A 16,794-nucleotide genomic window follows, 5' to 3' on the forward strand; every position below is an offset into this window, starting at 1 on the left:
GTGCTCACATTCATATAATTTTGTGTGCTTTATGAGCTTTTTGTGATCACTAATGAAGATTAGTTAGGCCTTCATTGGAACACCATTTGCTGTAAGTCACTAAAATAAACTTACAGTTTCTGCAACAACCTAACAATGGCAAAGAAATCTGTGGTCTTATTTAATCAATTTAAAATTTTTGACAGACAAAGTGGAAACCTGGCACAAATATTTAGGTTGGAGAGCAACATGACTCAAGAACTTGCCAGAGAATCAAGTCAAGTTTTTTTTTGTCCAGCATCAAAGTAATCTGGTGTTAGTTATCTTTAAATCCAAGGGTACACTGCAAACATGAACTCTGTGCTAATGGCTAATTCATACAATTCAGACAATTTGTCAAAATGTAAATAAATATAGGCTAAAAATGGGGCTCCAGATGTAGTCCACAGCATAACTCACTGATTCCATTGTTGTCTTAATTTGGGTTGGCACACAGTGTCAGGCCTGCACACTTACATGACACTTACAGCTGGTCAAGCAAACTTCTAATTCCCTCCAAATGCTTGTCAAGCGCTCAGGAGAGGTGTTGATTTGTAGGACAGCAGCTAATTATCTATCAGAAGTGCTCCTGATTACCTTGCATGTTTCCTTTCTAATTTCCAGAACAAGTCTATCGCAAACTGGGAACAGAGGGAGGGAACAAAGAAAACAAAACTGCTAAGCAGATCAGAGGGGGGAGGGCTGAGCAGAGAATGTTTAAAACCCAGCAGGATGACATTTCCAGCCATAAAATGGTATTACGATATTGAACATGCACTTACTGCAGAATGGTTTGATGTCTGCTGTAAGTCAAATGGACTGCCACAGAACCCCCCCCCCCCCCCACCACCCGGTTAAATATCTTACCCACTGTTCATCATCTGCTTTTCACCTAAACGTAGCCAATTTGAATCTGATTTTCACAGTTTTACAGTGTCACAAAAAGAGTAAATAAAAATGCAAGTCCCTGCGATAAATTAAAATTGATTAGTGCTATTTGTTGTGCTGAAACCAGTTTTATGTACAAGACAAATGAAGATACTGTGTTTACTGCCGGACATGGTGACTGCGGAGCATGTTAAAACAAAAACACAACAAAACAAAAAGGCTATTTCACCTTTTAACTGCTGTTTATGCCTGACAAACTAAACTCTACTCTGCCAGTCTGTCAGCACATATCACATCCTTTTCCTTTAAATTTAAAGGAAACACACAAACACATTTTCCTCCATAATATTTTCCTCTATAATCTCTTAGTGCTAGTTTTGGGAACATTTTGGCCAAGAATTTCTTGGATCTGAAGATTTCTCAAAGTATTTTGCTTTGGGTCTGTTAGCAAACAGAGATTATTCAGTTCCAGAAACTGGGATAACCTTATTTCACCCCAGTTATTCTACAGTAGGAAACTCAGCTGAGCATGGCACTCTGGAGCCTCACCACAGAATCTAGCTGTGTTAAAGCTGGTGTACTGTCTGCATCAGGATCTAGTGTTTGAGCACTGATAGTGATATTTTTGGACAGGTTGTAAACAGACAATATTTTCGAGCTTGTTTTCAGTATTTTTAGATCTGAATTGTGTCTGGATGGTTTGGATGGGTTCTTCCCTCATATCAGAGGTAAATGATATAAACCGAACAATGTGGACAATGATTAGTTAAAATTCTCTGTTTATTCTCCAGTCTGGTATGTCCAAGCGGCAACCTCCGGCTCTCACTCTCATCATTGCGGAAGTATCTGAAACTGCAATTCATTGAGTGGCCACTTGAGGCTGGCTGCAGAAGGGAGTCAATCTCCATTGACCCCCATGTTAAAAAGACCAACTTTACAGCAGAATAAAACATGTTTACAGCCTGGTTCAAAAAATGGTTTTAGTGCATATCGCTAAGTTTGCCCTTCGTGACAACTGTGAGGGGGTGAATTCTTTTATAAGTCACCTGTTTAAATTTAAAAAAAAAAAAATTAAATTTTTATATACAGTCTATGGGTATGTCATGGTATAAAAATGCAAACATGCCTACATTACTTTTAATTCAAATCAGACAGAAACCCTCTGATCTGATCTGGTCCTCTGAGTGTCATAGCCAGTGGTTTCGAATAGGGCCATATAGGAGTGCACTAAAGTCTAACACACAAGGTGCTCTGCTGTGTTTACAGTATATATATGCAGGGGTTTAAGTGGGATTTGTAAGGAGGGAGAACAAAACAATCAAAGTCAGGGATATGTTTAGGTTAAAAGATGGCCATGAAGCTAACTTCTAGATGAACTAACTGGCTTTAAACTCGTCTTCTTAACTTCCCAAATGTTTTGTGTGATGTTCTAAAGAGTTTTCTGTTTCCTGGTAGTTTCAGTAAAGATTCAGTGGTGTTTCTGCTGCTGAATCCTGGTGTGGGGCAGTAGCAAGTGCAGGCATCATAGCATGAGGCAAAAGTGCTGATTCCCTGTAAGGCCTGGATTCATTAACTGATGCATGCATGATGCTGGATTTGTTTGTTGCATCAGTATTGCAGATATAGTGAGTCACTGTCTCATGGAGCCACTTTGTGATTAACTACTATATTTGTATATGCTAGCAGTAGATATTGCAGAAGAAGAAAAAAACGTGGATGCCTGGGTGATGGAGTCGGGTAACAGACACACAGAGAGGAGATTGTGGAACAAGAGCAGGCTCAGCGAAGAGGGGGAAAAAAAGTGATACATGGTCCCTCCGGTTTAAACTGTCAGTACAAACCAAGCAGTGGTGAAAGTTTCCACAGACCTTTAGCAGAGCAGTGGAAGGAGACATACTCGGGGGGAAACATCGTGCCATCTCGGCTACTGCCACACTACATCTATCATGCACCTCCTCTTGATTACCTAAACCCTGACAACACATGCGCAAGCCGATACTCCTACGCCAAATTCACCAGCCCTCCACCAGGCTCACTTACTCCTCCACCTTTCAGGCTCTCTCTCTCCCTCAATTCATCTCTCTTTTCTCATCCTTTTCTCTTACCACACTTAAGGTCAGGGTGGGATGCGCACAATAAATCTTCACTGCAGATTCTGACAGCCACCCTCAATCCAGGAAGTGCTTTAGCCAGTCGGCCACTGCACATAAACTTTCTCTCTTAAAAACTATTTAGGTAGGCAGAAAGTCTGGGTGGAGAGTTTGGGAGTGTTATTTGGCAAGAAGGTAAGACAAATTGGTGGGGGGGTGGGGGGAAGTAAGTGAGGAGGAGGAAAAGGTGAAGGGTAAAGGGAGAGATTTGCTGGAAGAAGAGAGGATTCAGCAAACCCATTTGTTCCAGATTAATATGATGAATGGCACAGAAAAGTAGCTTTAACTGTGCTGTTATTTTCTTTTATTTGGCTTTTGTGCTCCCTTTTACCACAAAGTGGTAACAAAGGTCTCCAGGTTCTCAAAAACTCACACACAAACACCTACACACATATTGCGGGCACCAAAATGTGTGAACAACTGCTTAACCGCTGTACACTCATTGGCGCACTCAGGAACATATACGAAACACATTTTCTTATTTCTGTTTATTCATATACTCACACATACACAGACGCACCACATTTCCACATTCAGAATTACTAGATAGGCTACGAGATATGTAGACACAAAATCCGTATGACAGCAATAGGCTGGCCTTGCAAAGCTGAAACTCTTGAATATTTAATTATCATGAACCCAGCTTTGAATGTTGAAATAACCCTAGAATGGTCAGCATTCAAGAGACCTGAGGGACTTGCATATTACTGGCATTTATTTTATCTTTATCTTGAAGTATTGTGACTTGACTTGTCCTTGGGGACTTGATTTCATTGTTGCTATTACATGCCTCATCTATAATTACTGGCGAATTGACTTGAACATGCCATGAGTGACTTTGGACTTGGACATGTCACAAAGGACTTGAATTGGACTTGAAGTGAGATTGTCATAGATAACGTGAGACTGGAGTTGACCGTGTCTCCAATGGCTTGAGACTTTACGTGGGCTTGTCCTGAAGGAATTCGGACTTGACTTGGACTTCTTTCTAGATAAATAAGAAACCTGTCGAGAGACGTAAGACCTGACTTGCACAACGTAATTTGTGACAAAGGACTTGAATCTTGACTTGACCCGTCTCAAATTAAACTAAAACCCCTCTGCAGGCTACAAACATCACATTACAGCATATGGAGTCTAACACACACACATAACGGCCCTCACCATTCGCTCACTGACACATAGATAGGAAATGCCACACGCAGCTGTGCACAATTACAGAAACACACACAACTATTTATACCACTCTGCACGTCACTGATACTGTGTCTCACACGCAGAGTAAGAGTCAGCAAGGTAATAAAAGCCATTGCTCCACCCTGTCATTTAGTGGCCTCTCTAAGACCTTTTCTTCCCACTCTCATAAAGGGGAGGTAATATTATCCAGGGATGGTGGGATGTGAACGAAATAAAAATGATGGAAAACTGCATGGAACGGGTTTTTGGAAAGAGCGTTTGTAATAAAGGCTGATTTTATTTGTGACTGTGATAGCGGTGGTTGAGAGACATCCAGCAGCATATGATGAGAGAAGATAAGGTTGTGTGTAAAGAATTAGTGATATCGTACTGAGAGGATTGCAACGACGGAACCTGCCTGATCTGATTACTCTTATTCAATTGTTATTTTGCATATTATTTTCGTTCCTTACATCATGTGTGACTGTATTGATCTAGCATCCTGTGTGTTTTGCTCACCAAAATGTACCAGAGAGATTGTGCTTGAATGATATCCGCAGTAAGAAGTAGCACTTTTGTTGTTATATTGCTTATTGTCTTTTTCTATTTCTTCATGTGACTCCCCCCAATATGTTATATATTGGCATGTGTCTATCCCAGTGGGAAGTCATTCCAGGCATTTCTTCCCTTTGTTGCCTCCATCTCTTTCTTTCTTCGCTTTCCCTATTTTTCTCTTTCAATCTGTCCCCTGAGGTGTTTCTCTCTTTCACCTACCTTTTCTATCTCATTTCTCGCTCCTTTACTTCCTCTGTCCTCTGTCTCTACCCCTTCATCTTTCCGTGGTTATGGATTCTTGCTGTCAATAAGATCCTCCACCTGAATACAAACAAGGCCATTTGCATGGCTGCCAATCAATATCAAAAATCCAGGGATAGCCACTGCAATATATCCACAGTTTTATTGTGAATGTGTGCAGTGTGAGTAGGGATAGAGGGATTTTGACACTGAAGAATTGTACGCTCTGCTTGGTGCAATTTTACAGGTAGAGCGGCATGGACGATCGTGTATAAAGGCCTATGTAAGTCTCCCCCCCTCACTCTCGAGGTGCAGCTGGACAGCGGTCACAGTATTTGTGAGTAAAGCTGTGAGATGTTAGCCCTGAGCGGGTAAACAGTGAGATCTTAGTCCTGACCCACAGCTAGATGATGGCTCTGAACACACACACACACACACACACACATGCAAACACAGAAAAATATCTATGTATCTCAAAAAAAAGTCGGCAGAGTGAAATTGTGCATGTGGGCAGGGGGCTCAGATGGACAGATAAGACACAAACTGGGGTTTATATGAGGGTAAGTATTCATGTATTTATGTGTATCAAACAGGTCAGGATAACCCTTCAAAAAACTCTGTGTGTGCCCATCATGTTCTTTGGAGCCAGCTGATGCGGCAGAGCTCTAAATTTAGCGGGCTCTTTAGTCGGAGTCATCTATCATTCAACAGCACCACTCCCTTGAGGAGAGAAATACTGTGTGTGAGTGTGTTACAGAAAGACGTAAAATAGCAGAACGGACAAGGTAAGAAAGAGAACGATCTGATGCATTTCTGCATAGGAACTAAGGCATTGTGCACTCTCATTGATTAATGCTGGACACAAACTATAGGAGTTGTCTAAAACATGGCAGTCTAATATATATTAATTTATCACCTCTAATGGTAATAAATGGAAGAAAGTAGACTCAAACCTTTTTTCTTTAATAAGTAGGGCGCACTATGAGACGAATGACAGCTTTAGCCGTTTTAGCCTCTGCCCCAGAACAACATGCTGTGTGTTTAAGGATTTGTAATACATTCCACCTCAACACTATCGGTAATTATTATTACTATTATTCATTCATTACTGCATATTTATCATTACACTTCTGTCATATCCTGTAAAATATTGTACATTCCCAACTTTCTTTTATTATTGCTATTCCTTTAATGCGTTGAGAGACAACAATGCCAAGAATCCAGTCTGGTATGTCCAAGCGGCATTAGTTGACTTGGACAAACTGTGCCTTCACCCATCCATCCATCATCAAACGCTCATCCTGTGCACAGGGTCGCGGACAAACTGTGTCTTTTGTTGTTAAACATGGAGGACTTGTTGGACACTGCTGTTGCTTGGTGGAAAAAGAAAAAAAGCATGCAGAAAACAGATTACACAAAAAAGCCATGTTTGTGGATCAAAACTGCACCACCCTCGGTTTCATATTAATTTGGTGCAAAATGGGAGACAGCTGCATGTGCTATTATTTGAGCGTGGTAATGGTTTGTGCTCATCATAGCAGGTCTTGGCCTGAGAGACGGCCAGTGTGTGTGAATGCCGTGAGCCTTTTCTCTCTCAGAATCTCTCCGAGCGAGGCAGATGTTGTGCAGACCTTCACTGTTCTCTTGCAAAATGCATCTTTTTCCCAGTTCATAATAAAACAACATAATTTCATAACCTCATCAGGTAGTGCACTCCCTACAGATCCCATAGTTTACTAACAAGGAGTTTCTGATGACAGCGGTCCACAACAGCACATCAGCAATTTGAAAATGCCAGATGCTCTGTGTTCAAATTGTGCTCAGGAGATGTTTGTTTTGACAAAGAGCCTGGACCAGTTAGAAAGCATCTGTGGGGGAGGATCATGCCAAGTGGTTGGCGAAAAGAAAAATGCTTTTCTCCATCTTTTTATTACAATACATTCAGCCATTGTTTATGTGCACAATGGATGTGAGTGCACACTTTTGCCATACATTTGCTATCGTTTACACCCAGAAGATGTGTGAAGGTGTAGGAGGGGGAAATCAATAGTGAAAGACAAAAGTGAATTGTTATCTTAAACCATAATTTACTTTCATAACATGATGCTAAGGTCCATGATCTTTAAAATCAAATTTCTATTCATATACTTTTGTTAAACAGGAAAATGCCCAAATCCAGAAATATAATTTATAGGAGATTATGACTCTGTAAGTTGCTAAGGTTAGGCTAACGCGTAAAATATGCCCTCTGAGTTCAAGAGGGTGTATTAAATTTAAAGTGCCACTAGTCAATATTTTTCAGGAATTATCACCCCACTCTTTAGTTCCTTTCAGCTCTCCAGAGCGTTTTAGCATCTTCAGCTCATTGTTTTGGTCCTACAGTCCTAAACTTTACTGTCTCGGTTCACTCTCATCAACATGCAGTGGGTAGCTGTTGTCAGTGAAAAAGCTCTGAAAACCACTGAATGCTAGCTACGAGCACTAAACAGCAGACACATTTAGCAACTAAATGGCCTGGATAAACATGCAGTTAAGTATGTATGAGACAACTGCAAACCATTTACATAAATATTTACACATATTGTAGCTGTCTCACTTGCTTTACCTTCCCTGACTCTAAAGGACATTCGGGCTTTTAAACCTGTCATATATACTGCATGCATGGTAAGAGACTGAAATTTCATATTTCCCAGTGCAGTCTACTTATGAAATCAGAAAATGTCCCAATGAGTATTTGCTTGACTGCTCTCCTGAAAAAAAAAAGTGTTTTTCATGGGGTAGCTGAAGGTAATGATGTCACATCCACATTCAATTTAGACTCCTGGTAGAAAGATCATTTAGATCTCAATTATCCCAGTCGTTTTTTTCTCATTCTTTGTGCAGCTGAATGGCTTGAGGTGACTTCTCATTGATTTTCTCCTCTCGCCAAAGTCTCTCCTCCTTGTCAGGCGACAACACAATGCAGGCTTTGTTCTAACTGTACACAGAGCATTTCCATTTATCTCACTACGTGGGACTGGGACACATTATAAAACTCCGGAAACATGGAAGCAATGCAAAACCACAAAAAAACTAGTATTCGCCAGCCTCAAACAGCATTTCTGTCTTTTATGGTCCTAATGAGCCAAGTATGTATCCCGTCAGCATTTCATGAACCACTGCACTCAAAATGTGGAACATAACCAACCCAGAAGATGGTCAATCTGCCAAAGCAAATGATTGTTAACGGTGGTCTCATTGGGTCACAGCCTTTAGGGTGTTGTAAAACTTACTCACTGGTGGCAATTACTAGACCTCATCTAGTGCTTGTAAGGGCCTTTTTCTCATTGTGGCCTCAATTATAGAGAATTAGGAAAAGGATCACAGCCAAAACAACCCACAGCTGTTTGTGAATGTGGGGTGCGTCTCTTAATGTTTCCCTAATAAACATTTTACACTAGTCTCACAAAAAGTCCACACAAAAAAGTAAACACAGACATAACCCTTTTGGTGATGGATCAGTTCACTGAATTTTACTTTGAACTGGGCATTACCTATACTACTGATATAGTACAGCCCTAGGCATGGTTATGTAATTAGTGAAAGTAAACTTAAACAGTGCTCGAAGTGGGCCGGTACTCACCGGTACTTCAACATTTTACTCTTTAGTGTACAGTGATTTTCTTCTCGGACAGAACCATTACATTATTAAGCACTTCTCACAAGACCCTATTCTCTCTAGTCTGTCATGCTAATCTAGCTTGCATTGGATCTCTGTCTGTGTCTTGTGTTCTTGTCTCTCAATCAAGGTTATAACTCTGGACTAACGCAAGACAGTAAGCAATGGACTGACATTGACTAAGTTTAAGTTCATTTATTGTCATTCATCCACACAGCGAGTATACAAATGAACTAGATGCCGTTTCTCAAGGTCCAAGGTGCTAAAAACAAAGTCACAATAATTCAACTTACCAGACAAGACACTATACAACACAGTAACTTTTAGACAAGACAGAGCTGATCTGTTACTGTAAGGCAGAGTGAGCATAAAATATGTAATGCAACCATTATTTGAAATACTATCTACTTTAATAATAGTAGCATTGGATGTAGGCCTACATAACAGTAGTGGGAGTAGCCTAATAAGAGTGGACAGTGGAGCCTAATGTGAGAGATGTAGCTACATAACAAGTCTGACATTTGAGAAACAGTGTCCATTCACTTTGACTGCGGTTGAGCACCAAGCATCATCAATGTAAACACAGAGTCCGCCTCCTCACATCTTGCTGGAGTCTCTCGCTCTGACAGCTTGAAACACGGTCTGCCCGGGTTGATGGGGCAGGTCTCTGTAACGATGTGGGCATAACAGTCTCCGATTTCCCATTTCGTCCAGCCTTAAGTCCAAGCTAGGCCAGCATGGCTCCTATTCTGACTCTCTTTTCTCTCCTTTGGGGGGTGATCACAGCACCGGCTGTGGAACCTGGTCTGGTTTGATTAATTACATAACCATGCCTATTGAGCAGTAGTACTTTATCAGCATAGATAATGCCCGGTTCAAAGTAAAATTCAATAACCTGATCTATACAGTGGGGCGTTGAGCAAGGAGAAGATGAGGGAAATAGACACAGCTATCGCTCAGAAGGAATGGAAGAAGTATTGCATGGGAATGCAAAAGTATTACACGGTTATGCAAAACATTTTGCAAGGGAATGCAAAAGTACTGTGAGGTAATGCAAAAGTATTGCGAGAGAACGCAAAATATATTGTGAGGGAACACAAAAATAGTCCTGTGTAGTCCTTCGGGGGCTCTGTAGTGCGCAAGTTAGATTGATCAAAATTCAGATGATCATCCTCATTTTTATTTTACAATGAGGATGATCACGTCTGTAAAATTCCATCAACCAACAATTTAATTTACCATTTTTTAAAAACAAATAAAACAAAAAAGTCATAGCTTGACTCAAATCAAATGAGTTTTATTTATCTAGATCAATAGGTTCAATAGGAGAAGGTCTCGCTTGCTGTTAATACACTGTTGAAGAACTAAAGTCCCAGTGTGGGTGCAAGTCACATTTTCAGCTAGTGAATTTCCTGGACACCTGTGTTTGCCAAAGGCTATTTTTTTTAGACCGTGCAGACTCAATCCAATTTTCTACATACAGTAGCTATAACCCATGCAGGGTCTCATTCAATACTGGCCCATGCAGAAAACAACTTCAAGATTGACAGTCTCGTTCTTAGAGATGCCTGAATGTAAGTCTGAATTTTAAGAATATGAAACCATGCACAAAAGAGATGTTCAATACAAGCTCAATACAAATCTCTTCAAGTCAATAAAAACCTCAGCCCATCTCTCTCAACAATGCACACTGCATAGATAGCAAAGCTTAAAATACTAAATCACACCGAACACAATGGGCCTGTACGCATAAAGCTGTGGTGCCTTAAACTACTCTGGTTCTGTTATTAACTCATTTTTTTCTAGTAGGTAAACTAATATGTGCAACCATCTTCCCCCCTCGTTCCAGTCATTATGTAGCGACTCGCAATGCCTGATTGGATTGTATGAGAAATTAATTGGACGTCTGTGATAAACCAATGCAGGGAGAGGAGGTTTTCTAGGTTGGAGGTATTCAGTCATTTTGTTTAAAAGACATTAGCAGATGAGGAGAAAGTGGCGAGAAGGCAAGGGGAGATAGCGACTTAATGAAAGTTTCCTTTCATGCCCCATGGTTTCAGAGACAACTATTAATAAGAGGGAGGAAAATGAGAGAGAGCGAATAAGAAAGAGAAGGAGATTCAAAAAGTGTTCAGAAAACTCTACAGCTTAACAACTATTGTGTAGCCATGTGAAAGTTATATGTACGAGAAAAACAAATCCTGATCAAAATCCATCCTAATCTACCAACTTAATTTATGTGGAACAGCAGTTCATCTGGATTCACCCTGTGTAAACCATGAATGTCTGTAAAAAAATCTATAGCAATCCATCCAGTAGTTAAATAGATATTTTTATTCTGGACCAAATTGGTAGACCAGCGAACTGACCAGCACTGCCGTAAATCAAGCCACACCGCTAGTACAGCTAAGAAAAAGCCAAATGCTTACAGGGTTGTATCCAGGCTTTTTAGAAATACTGAGGTCATGAGTCCAAGTTCCCCAAACGTACCCCTTACCCTCCCTTAAAAAACTTCTCTCTCAAAAGAACAGACACCAAAATGAAGGTCTCTAAACATTTTTTACAATAATTTACAATATATGAAATTATTCATCCATCCATTATCTATAACTGCTTATCCTTAGAAGGTAGCTGGGTGCCAATCCTAGCTGACAGGGAGGGTTATTATTATAATTATTCAGTCAACTATTTTCTGTAAATATTGATCCCCCAAATGTAGATTTAAACACCTTCCCTATATTGCCAGAGACAGAGGTTTAGAGAAAAACTGATTCCTTTATTTTCACTTAAAATAAAATAAAACAAATTTTTACCTTCAGTTTTACAGTTCGCAAACCAGGCCAATAAATTCAAGCACTCAAGCTGTATTGGCCAAAAAGATTGTCTTAATTTAAAAAAATTCAGGAATCAGTGTACTGGTGACCTGTTCACGGTGTACCCCGCCTTTCGCCCGATGCCAGCTGGGATTGGCTCCAGCCCCCCCGCGACCCTGTACGCAGGATAAGCGGTTGACGATGGATGGATGGAATCAGTGTGTAAAATTCCCACCATGGACAACATTTTCTCACATTGTCTGTAACCCCCCCCCCCCCCCCCCCCTCACTTTTTACACATTCACAGATTATTTGGATCTTCAGAATGTTAACATTGTTTAAAAAATGTAACACGTAAGCACCAGAGAAAATGTGCACTGGATGAGAAGCAGTGACTGATACTCTGTGGGAACCGTGTGTCTAAATTCCTCCAGACGATGGCTCACACACGCCATGTGCCGTCAGGAGGCAGATGGACGACCTCTGTCATGCTCTCCCTCCAATCAAGACCAGTGATCTGTCTGATCAAATTAGCTCTGGGTGCTGCATCTGGATGTCCAGGCTCAGCTGTGTGTCTCTTCCCTGAATCAAATGTCCTTGCTGGGTGAGTGAGGGGTCTTGTGAGTCGAGGTGACCTGTCTGACTTTAACACAGCATCCTTGATCAACAGACAGCTGCCATTTACACACACACACACACACACACACACACACACACACACACACACCTAAAAGAATTCCAGTTGTGCCCTACTTATACTAACATTTCTGTTAAAACAAAAAAGCCTCCCCAAATCATGTTTGCAATTATCCCCAGTACTGGTAATTCCCAATGCAGGTAACACACTGTTCTCTCTCTCTCTCTGGAAATATTTGATTCTTTGCAGAAATATAAATATGACATGTCAGGCAATGACATGGCAGAGAAAGTAAAAAAGACAGCTCTAGCTATAATAAAACACCATCAACAAAGTCTGTGGCAAATATCTATTGAGGAGTCACTAACTCCATTAAAAAACTGCACGGTTTTTAGGTAGAGTGGCATGAGAGTTTAAAACAAATGTTAATTAATGAATTAATTAATTAAAGGTTAGGCTTCGTTTTGGTTTGTAGGAGGATTTTGAGTGCAGCCAAGCACAAAATAGAAATGCATACATGCTCTTGTATGTACACACAAATACACGCAAAACCTTGGATATGTGTAAAGCCTTTTTTGTCTGTCTGATGGGCAACCAGTAAGTGAGGTCCCTGTGGACTGACCAGTGGTTCTTCCTTGTAAACCTTATGCAACACTGTAAATGAACCCCAAAGTCTTACCAGGAGTCTTCAGGAACCAAAATCATCCCTGTCTATGAGATTGGCTCATGACCTACTTAATAAATCCACAAAGGTGAGTAGAGGTATAAACTGAGATCATTTGTTTTATATGTCATACAAGTTCTCCTGTCTGTCGTACATGTTCCAGAGTATCACAGTGTCTTACCTGCTCCAGTTTCCAGTGGAACTCTGCTGGTCTGAAGGTGTCCACCTGGGTGAAGTCTCTCCTCAGCAGGAATACCAGGCGGCAATTATGGACATACAGCGAGTAGTGATGACGGTTCATCTCTGTGGGAGGGAGGGAGAAAGAAGAGTAGGCACCAGGGACCAAATCATCACACCTACTCACTGTCAGATAACCGGACATTTAGCTTTATGAAACCTCACAAAAACTGGGACAGCTGCACTGCTTTGAAGGAGGACAACATTTCACATTATTTTTCACTGGATATTTAACAACAAAATCATCCCTTTGTGCAAATGCTACGTTATAATGTTACTGAATTTGTTGCGCTGATAACACAGAGCTAAATGATCACCATTATGCTATAATGAGAAGTCAATTGACCTCCTGACAAATTGTACCACAATCACAAATCAGAGGCTTGGTTGGAATCGACAGATCCACTGTAGCGTTTACATTTTTAATTTGAACCCTCATGGTCAAATCAAGTACACTTCACTTTGAGACGATTATAATAAGGGATATGGGTGGTGTTATGCTACGCTTTTTGTATTGTCAGAAAATCCCATTGAGAGACCAAAACCAACACAGTGATAGTCCTGAGCCCCAAAGCGTATCAGTATCTAATGAAGACGTAAATCTTTAAAAATGACTCGCAAATATATAGTTTCATAATTAAAAGTGAGTATTTCTTCTTAAACAGTTGGCCACTGTATTTTTTTAACAAATTTCACTCAAACAGGAGTAAACAGTGCAATTGTCTGGGACTATTTTAGCTGTGGATAAATACACATTTGCTGTTCTAGTGAGCATTTACAGCGCCTGCAGCGCCCATCTTCATTATATTGAAGGAACATGTCACCCAGGGTAACCACATGGCCCAATGACAATGGAGATAGAAAGATTGAAGATATATTTGTCCACACATATAATAGCTGTTAGAATCAATTCATAGTTTTAGATTTTTAATAGGATTTGTTGAAAAATGTAGAAAAAAAGAAAAAAGAAAAATGTAGAATATCACCAGACTTAATTGCAATTTAAATACATATATATATACAGTATACAGACAACTGAAAGGAAATCTTCTGTGCCCCAGGGCTCCTTGAATGGGATGGTGAGTATGAAAATCAATCAAAATGCTGCACCCTTTATGATTACCGGAGCTCAACCAAGTTTCACACCTATGGAAGACTTTGGATGACATTTAAGACTATGCTCTCAACCACCATCACCATAAGACCAAATCATAAACATTCATCTTCAAATCTTTTTACTGACATATATGCCTTTCTCTGATCCTTTATGTTTTTCTGCTGTACTCAGGTCTCTTTTGCAAAAGAGATCTTGATCTCAATGATATTACTTGATTAAATAATGGTATATATAACTGTGGGAATATCTTCTGGAGGATTCCACAGACTTGGCAAGGAGTAATTGAAGCTGTTCTGGAGGCTCGTGGTAGGCCTGACTCCATACTTAGAGACTGCATGTTGGTTTGTGTCACCCATCATTTAAATATAGACCATGAATGTCACTCACCAGTCTTGTCGGAGTTACAGAGTAGTGTCTCCTTCTCAGCTCTGAGCCCAGGACTGGGTCCGTGCTTCATCCAAGTTGCTATTGTGAACTGGTCTGTCAGATTCTGGGGTACAACCCAGTCAGGGATTTTAGCCGCCTGACGACCGTCAAACCTGAAGATCAAATCACTGTCCCTGCCGCTGTCAGTTACCAGGGAAGCTGTCCAGTTGGTGGCAGTGCTGGGGGCAGGGAGAAGGTCAGTGCTGCCTGAGGAGGCCCCTGGGATCAAGATGTGCGACAGAAGACGTGTCAATAACAATCACGACAGATATACAGTGTGTATTGGCCTAACCTTGGCTATGATTACTTATGAGTAAGGCAGATGGCAGGGCTTAATATGTAATCAATGGGCCGAGATGGATAGAGGATGTGGGTATTGATTCATGGCAAATGAAACTGACTTTCAGAAGGAAAGAGATGTTGGGCATCGTTCACAAATTCATAACATAACTCACCACTAAAATGTGCCTCTACGGAAACAGAAAGGACATATTGACCGAGTACAATGGTAGCAGAAAGACACAGCAAGGACTTGGTGTGGAGGACGCCGCATTGGTATGAAGCAGCCATTCACCAGAATTGTTTACAGCTGACACTTTTGTTATATGATCCCTATACATCCCGACAAAACACACCAATCATTACTGCATTGCATTGAGTCATCCTATTGCCTTTCTCTACTTCGCTTTAAAAGCAACTCCATCATACCTTTGACACAATAAGCTCAATATGTCGAATACTGTCACTTTGACAAACGTTATTTTTTGCCGTGTCGCTCACCTTGCTCCTCAATGTATTTGACATGCCCTTACTGATCTATCTTTGCCCTTCTGTATGATAGTGAAAAATGCATTTCATGCGTTTAAACCACATTTATAAATCATTTGTAACAGCTTACAGATGGTAATAAATCAAAGTGATACGGAAACCATGCTGTTCTGAGAAAAAAATGGGCAATGTCAGAATTCACTATGTCTCCCTTGTCCAGGCAAACAATTGCAACATGCATCTGTTCGTTTCTGCTAATAACACAACATTAGCACATTAATTGTTATTTTTCCCCCGTCTGTAAAGCTCAGTCAGCTAAAGCTGTTTTTCCTCTAACTCGTACTAATGCCAGTGTCGACGTTCTGACTCCAGTAATTAGATTCCCTCAGTAAATAAATACGCATCGACTTCTCCAGCATCCAGCTGCAGCCTTCTCTTTGCCCGATGTCTTTGTACATTATCTCAAATTGATTGTGCTTTAAAAAAGCAATTACAATTTATTCTATTCACTATCAGATAACGATTATGAGGTGCCTGAAAAGGACTCTTTAGTGGTAAACCATGCATGGACCGGGAGCCAGGGGAGGCAGGGAGGGAACGTTATGCATTCAGATCAGCTGGAATGGGGCTTGTGAAGGCCGTTAGTCAAAGATGATGACTCCAGCCCCCCTGCTGGCGGTGCAATGTGGGCGGGGAGGGGGGAGCGGGTAGGCTTGGCTGCTTTGTTGGTGCTCTGGGCACTGACACGGCAACTCGGCTGCTCATCAGTCACTGAGGAGAAAGCGTGGCTACATCTGAGGCGGCTAATGCCCTCGCTCTGTCACATCATTAGTGACACAGCTTTAAGTTGCTATTCTGGTGCCTTCATTTAGCACAGGGGTTTACCAGGGACACAAGTGGAGATAAGAAAGCAACACGGACCGGGAGCTTTCAGATGTTGGTTTAAAAAGGGCAGAGAAAGGCGCCTCAGGCCCTGTCTGACCCTGGTACTCAGACCGTGGATTCCACTGATGCTTTTAGCAGCAGCTTACTTCAAATTCACTGCACTAACTTTCAGTTTGCCATCTCAGTCAAAAGTTATCTTTGATCAGCCATCCACTATTTATTCTTTATATCCATCCCCACCCCAATAGCCACAGGTCCAACACTCATGTGATTTTCTGCTACATGCCAGAAATGCACACTCAATCTAAGTTGCTTGTCATTTTGGTCAGACCAGTGCGAATGAGAGACTCAAAACACAATGGAACCAACCACAGAGTTTCTGTAGAGATTTCTCGGAGTAGGTCTCACGGTCGCAGCCTTTCCCGATGTGGCTGGTCTGCAGCTCCACTGTGGTCCTCACCGATGACAGTGGCCCACCACAGGTCTCCAGGTGCATCTTAGGAAACAGCTGCTTACTTCCTGTTCCTGGCTCATAGTCCACTCTTTTATTCCAACCTGGGAA

The 16,794-nt window shown here is 41.1% G+C and overlaps 1 protein-coding gene across 1 annotated transcript in view; it reads right to left on the reverse strand.

The window, feature by feature from the left end:
• LOC119883318 (calsyntenin-2-like) overlaps positions 1 to 16,794 on the reverse strand; it is a 277,990-nt gene that overhangs the window by 51,448 nt on the left and 209,748 nt on the right. Inside the window, exons 6-8 of the mRNA XM_038693908.1 lie at positions 16,602 to 16,787; positions 14,541 to 14,798; positions 12,981 to 13,102 (exon numbers count right to left, since the gene is read on the reverse strand). Of these exons, the coding sequence (XP_038549836.1) occupies positions 12,981 to 13,102; positions 14,541 to 14,798; positions 16,602 to 16,787 (566 nt within the window). The remainder of the gene's footprint in view (positions 1 to 12,980; positions 13,103 to 14,540; positions 14,799 to 16,601; positions 16,788 to 16,794) is intronic.

The sequence above is a fragment of the Micropterus salmoides genome, unplaced genomic scaffold (genome assembly GCF_014851395.1).
Source record: "Micropterus salmoides isolate LMB-PRFRI ecotype aquatic unplaced genomic scaffold, ASM1485139v1 Ms_hic_scaffold_3, whole genome shotgun sequence".
Classification (NCBI taxonomy): Eukaryota; Metazoa; Chordata; class Actinopteri; order Centrarchiformes; family Centrarchidae; genus Micropterus; species Micropterus salmoides.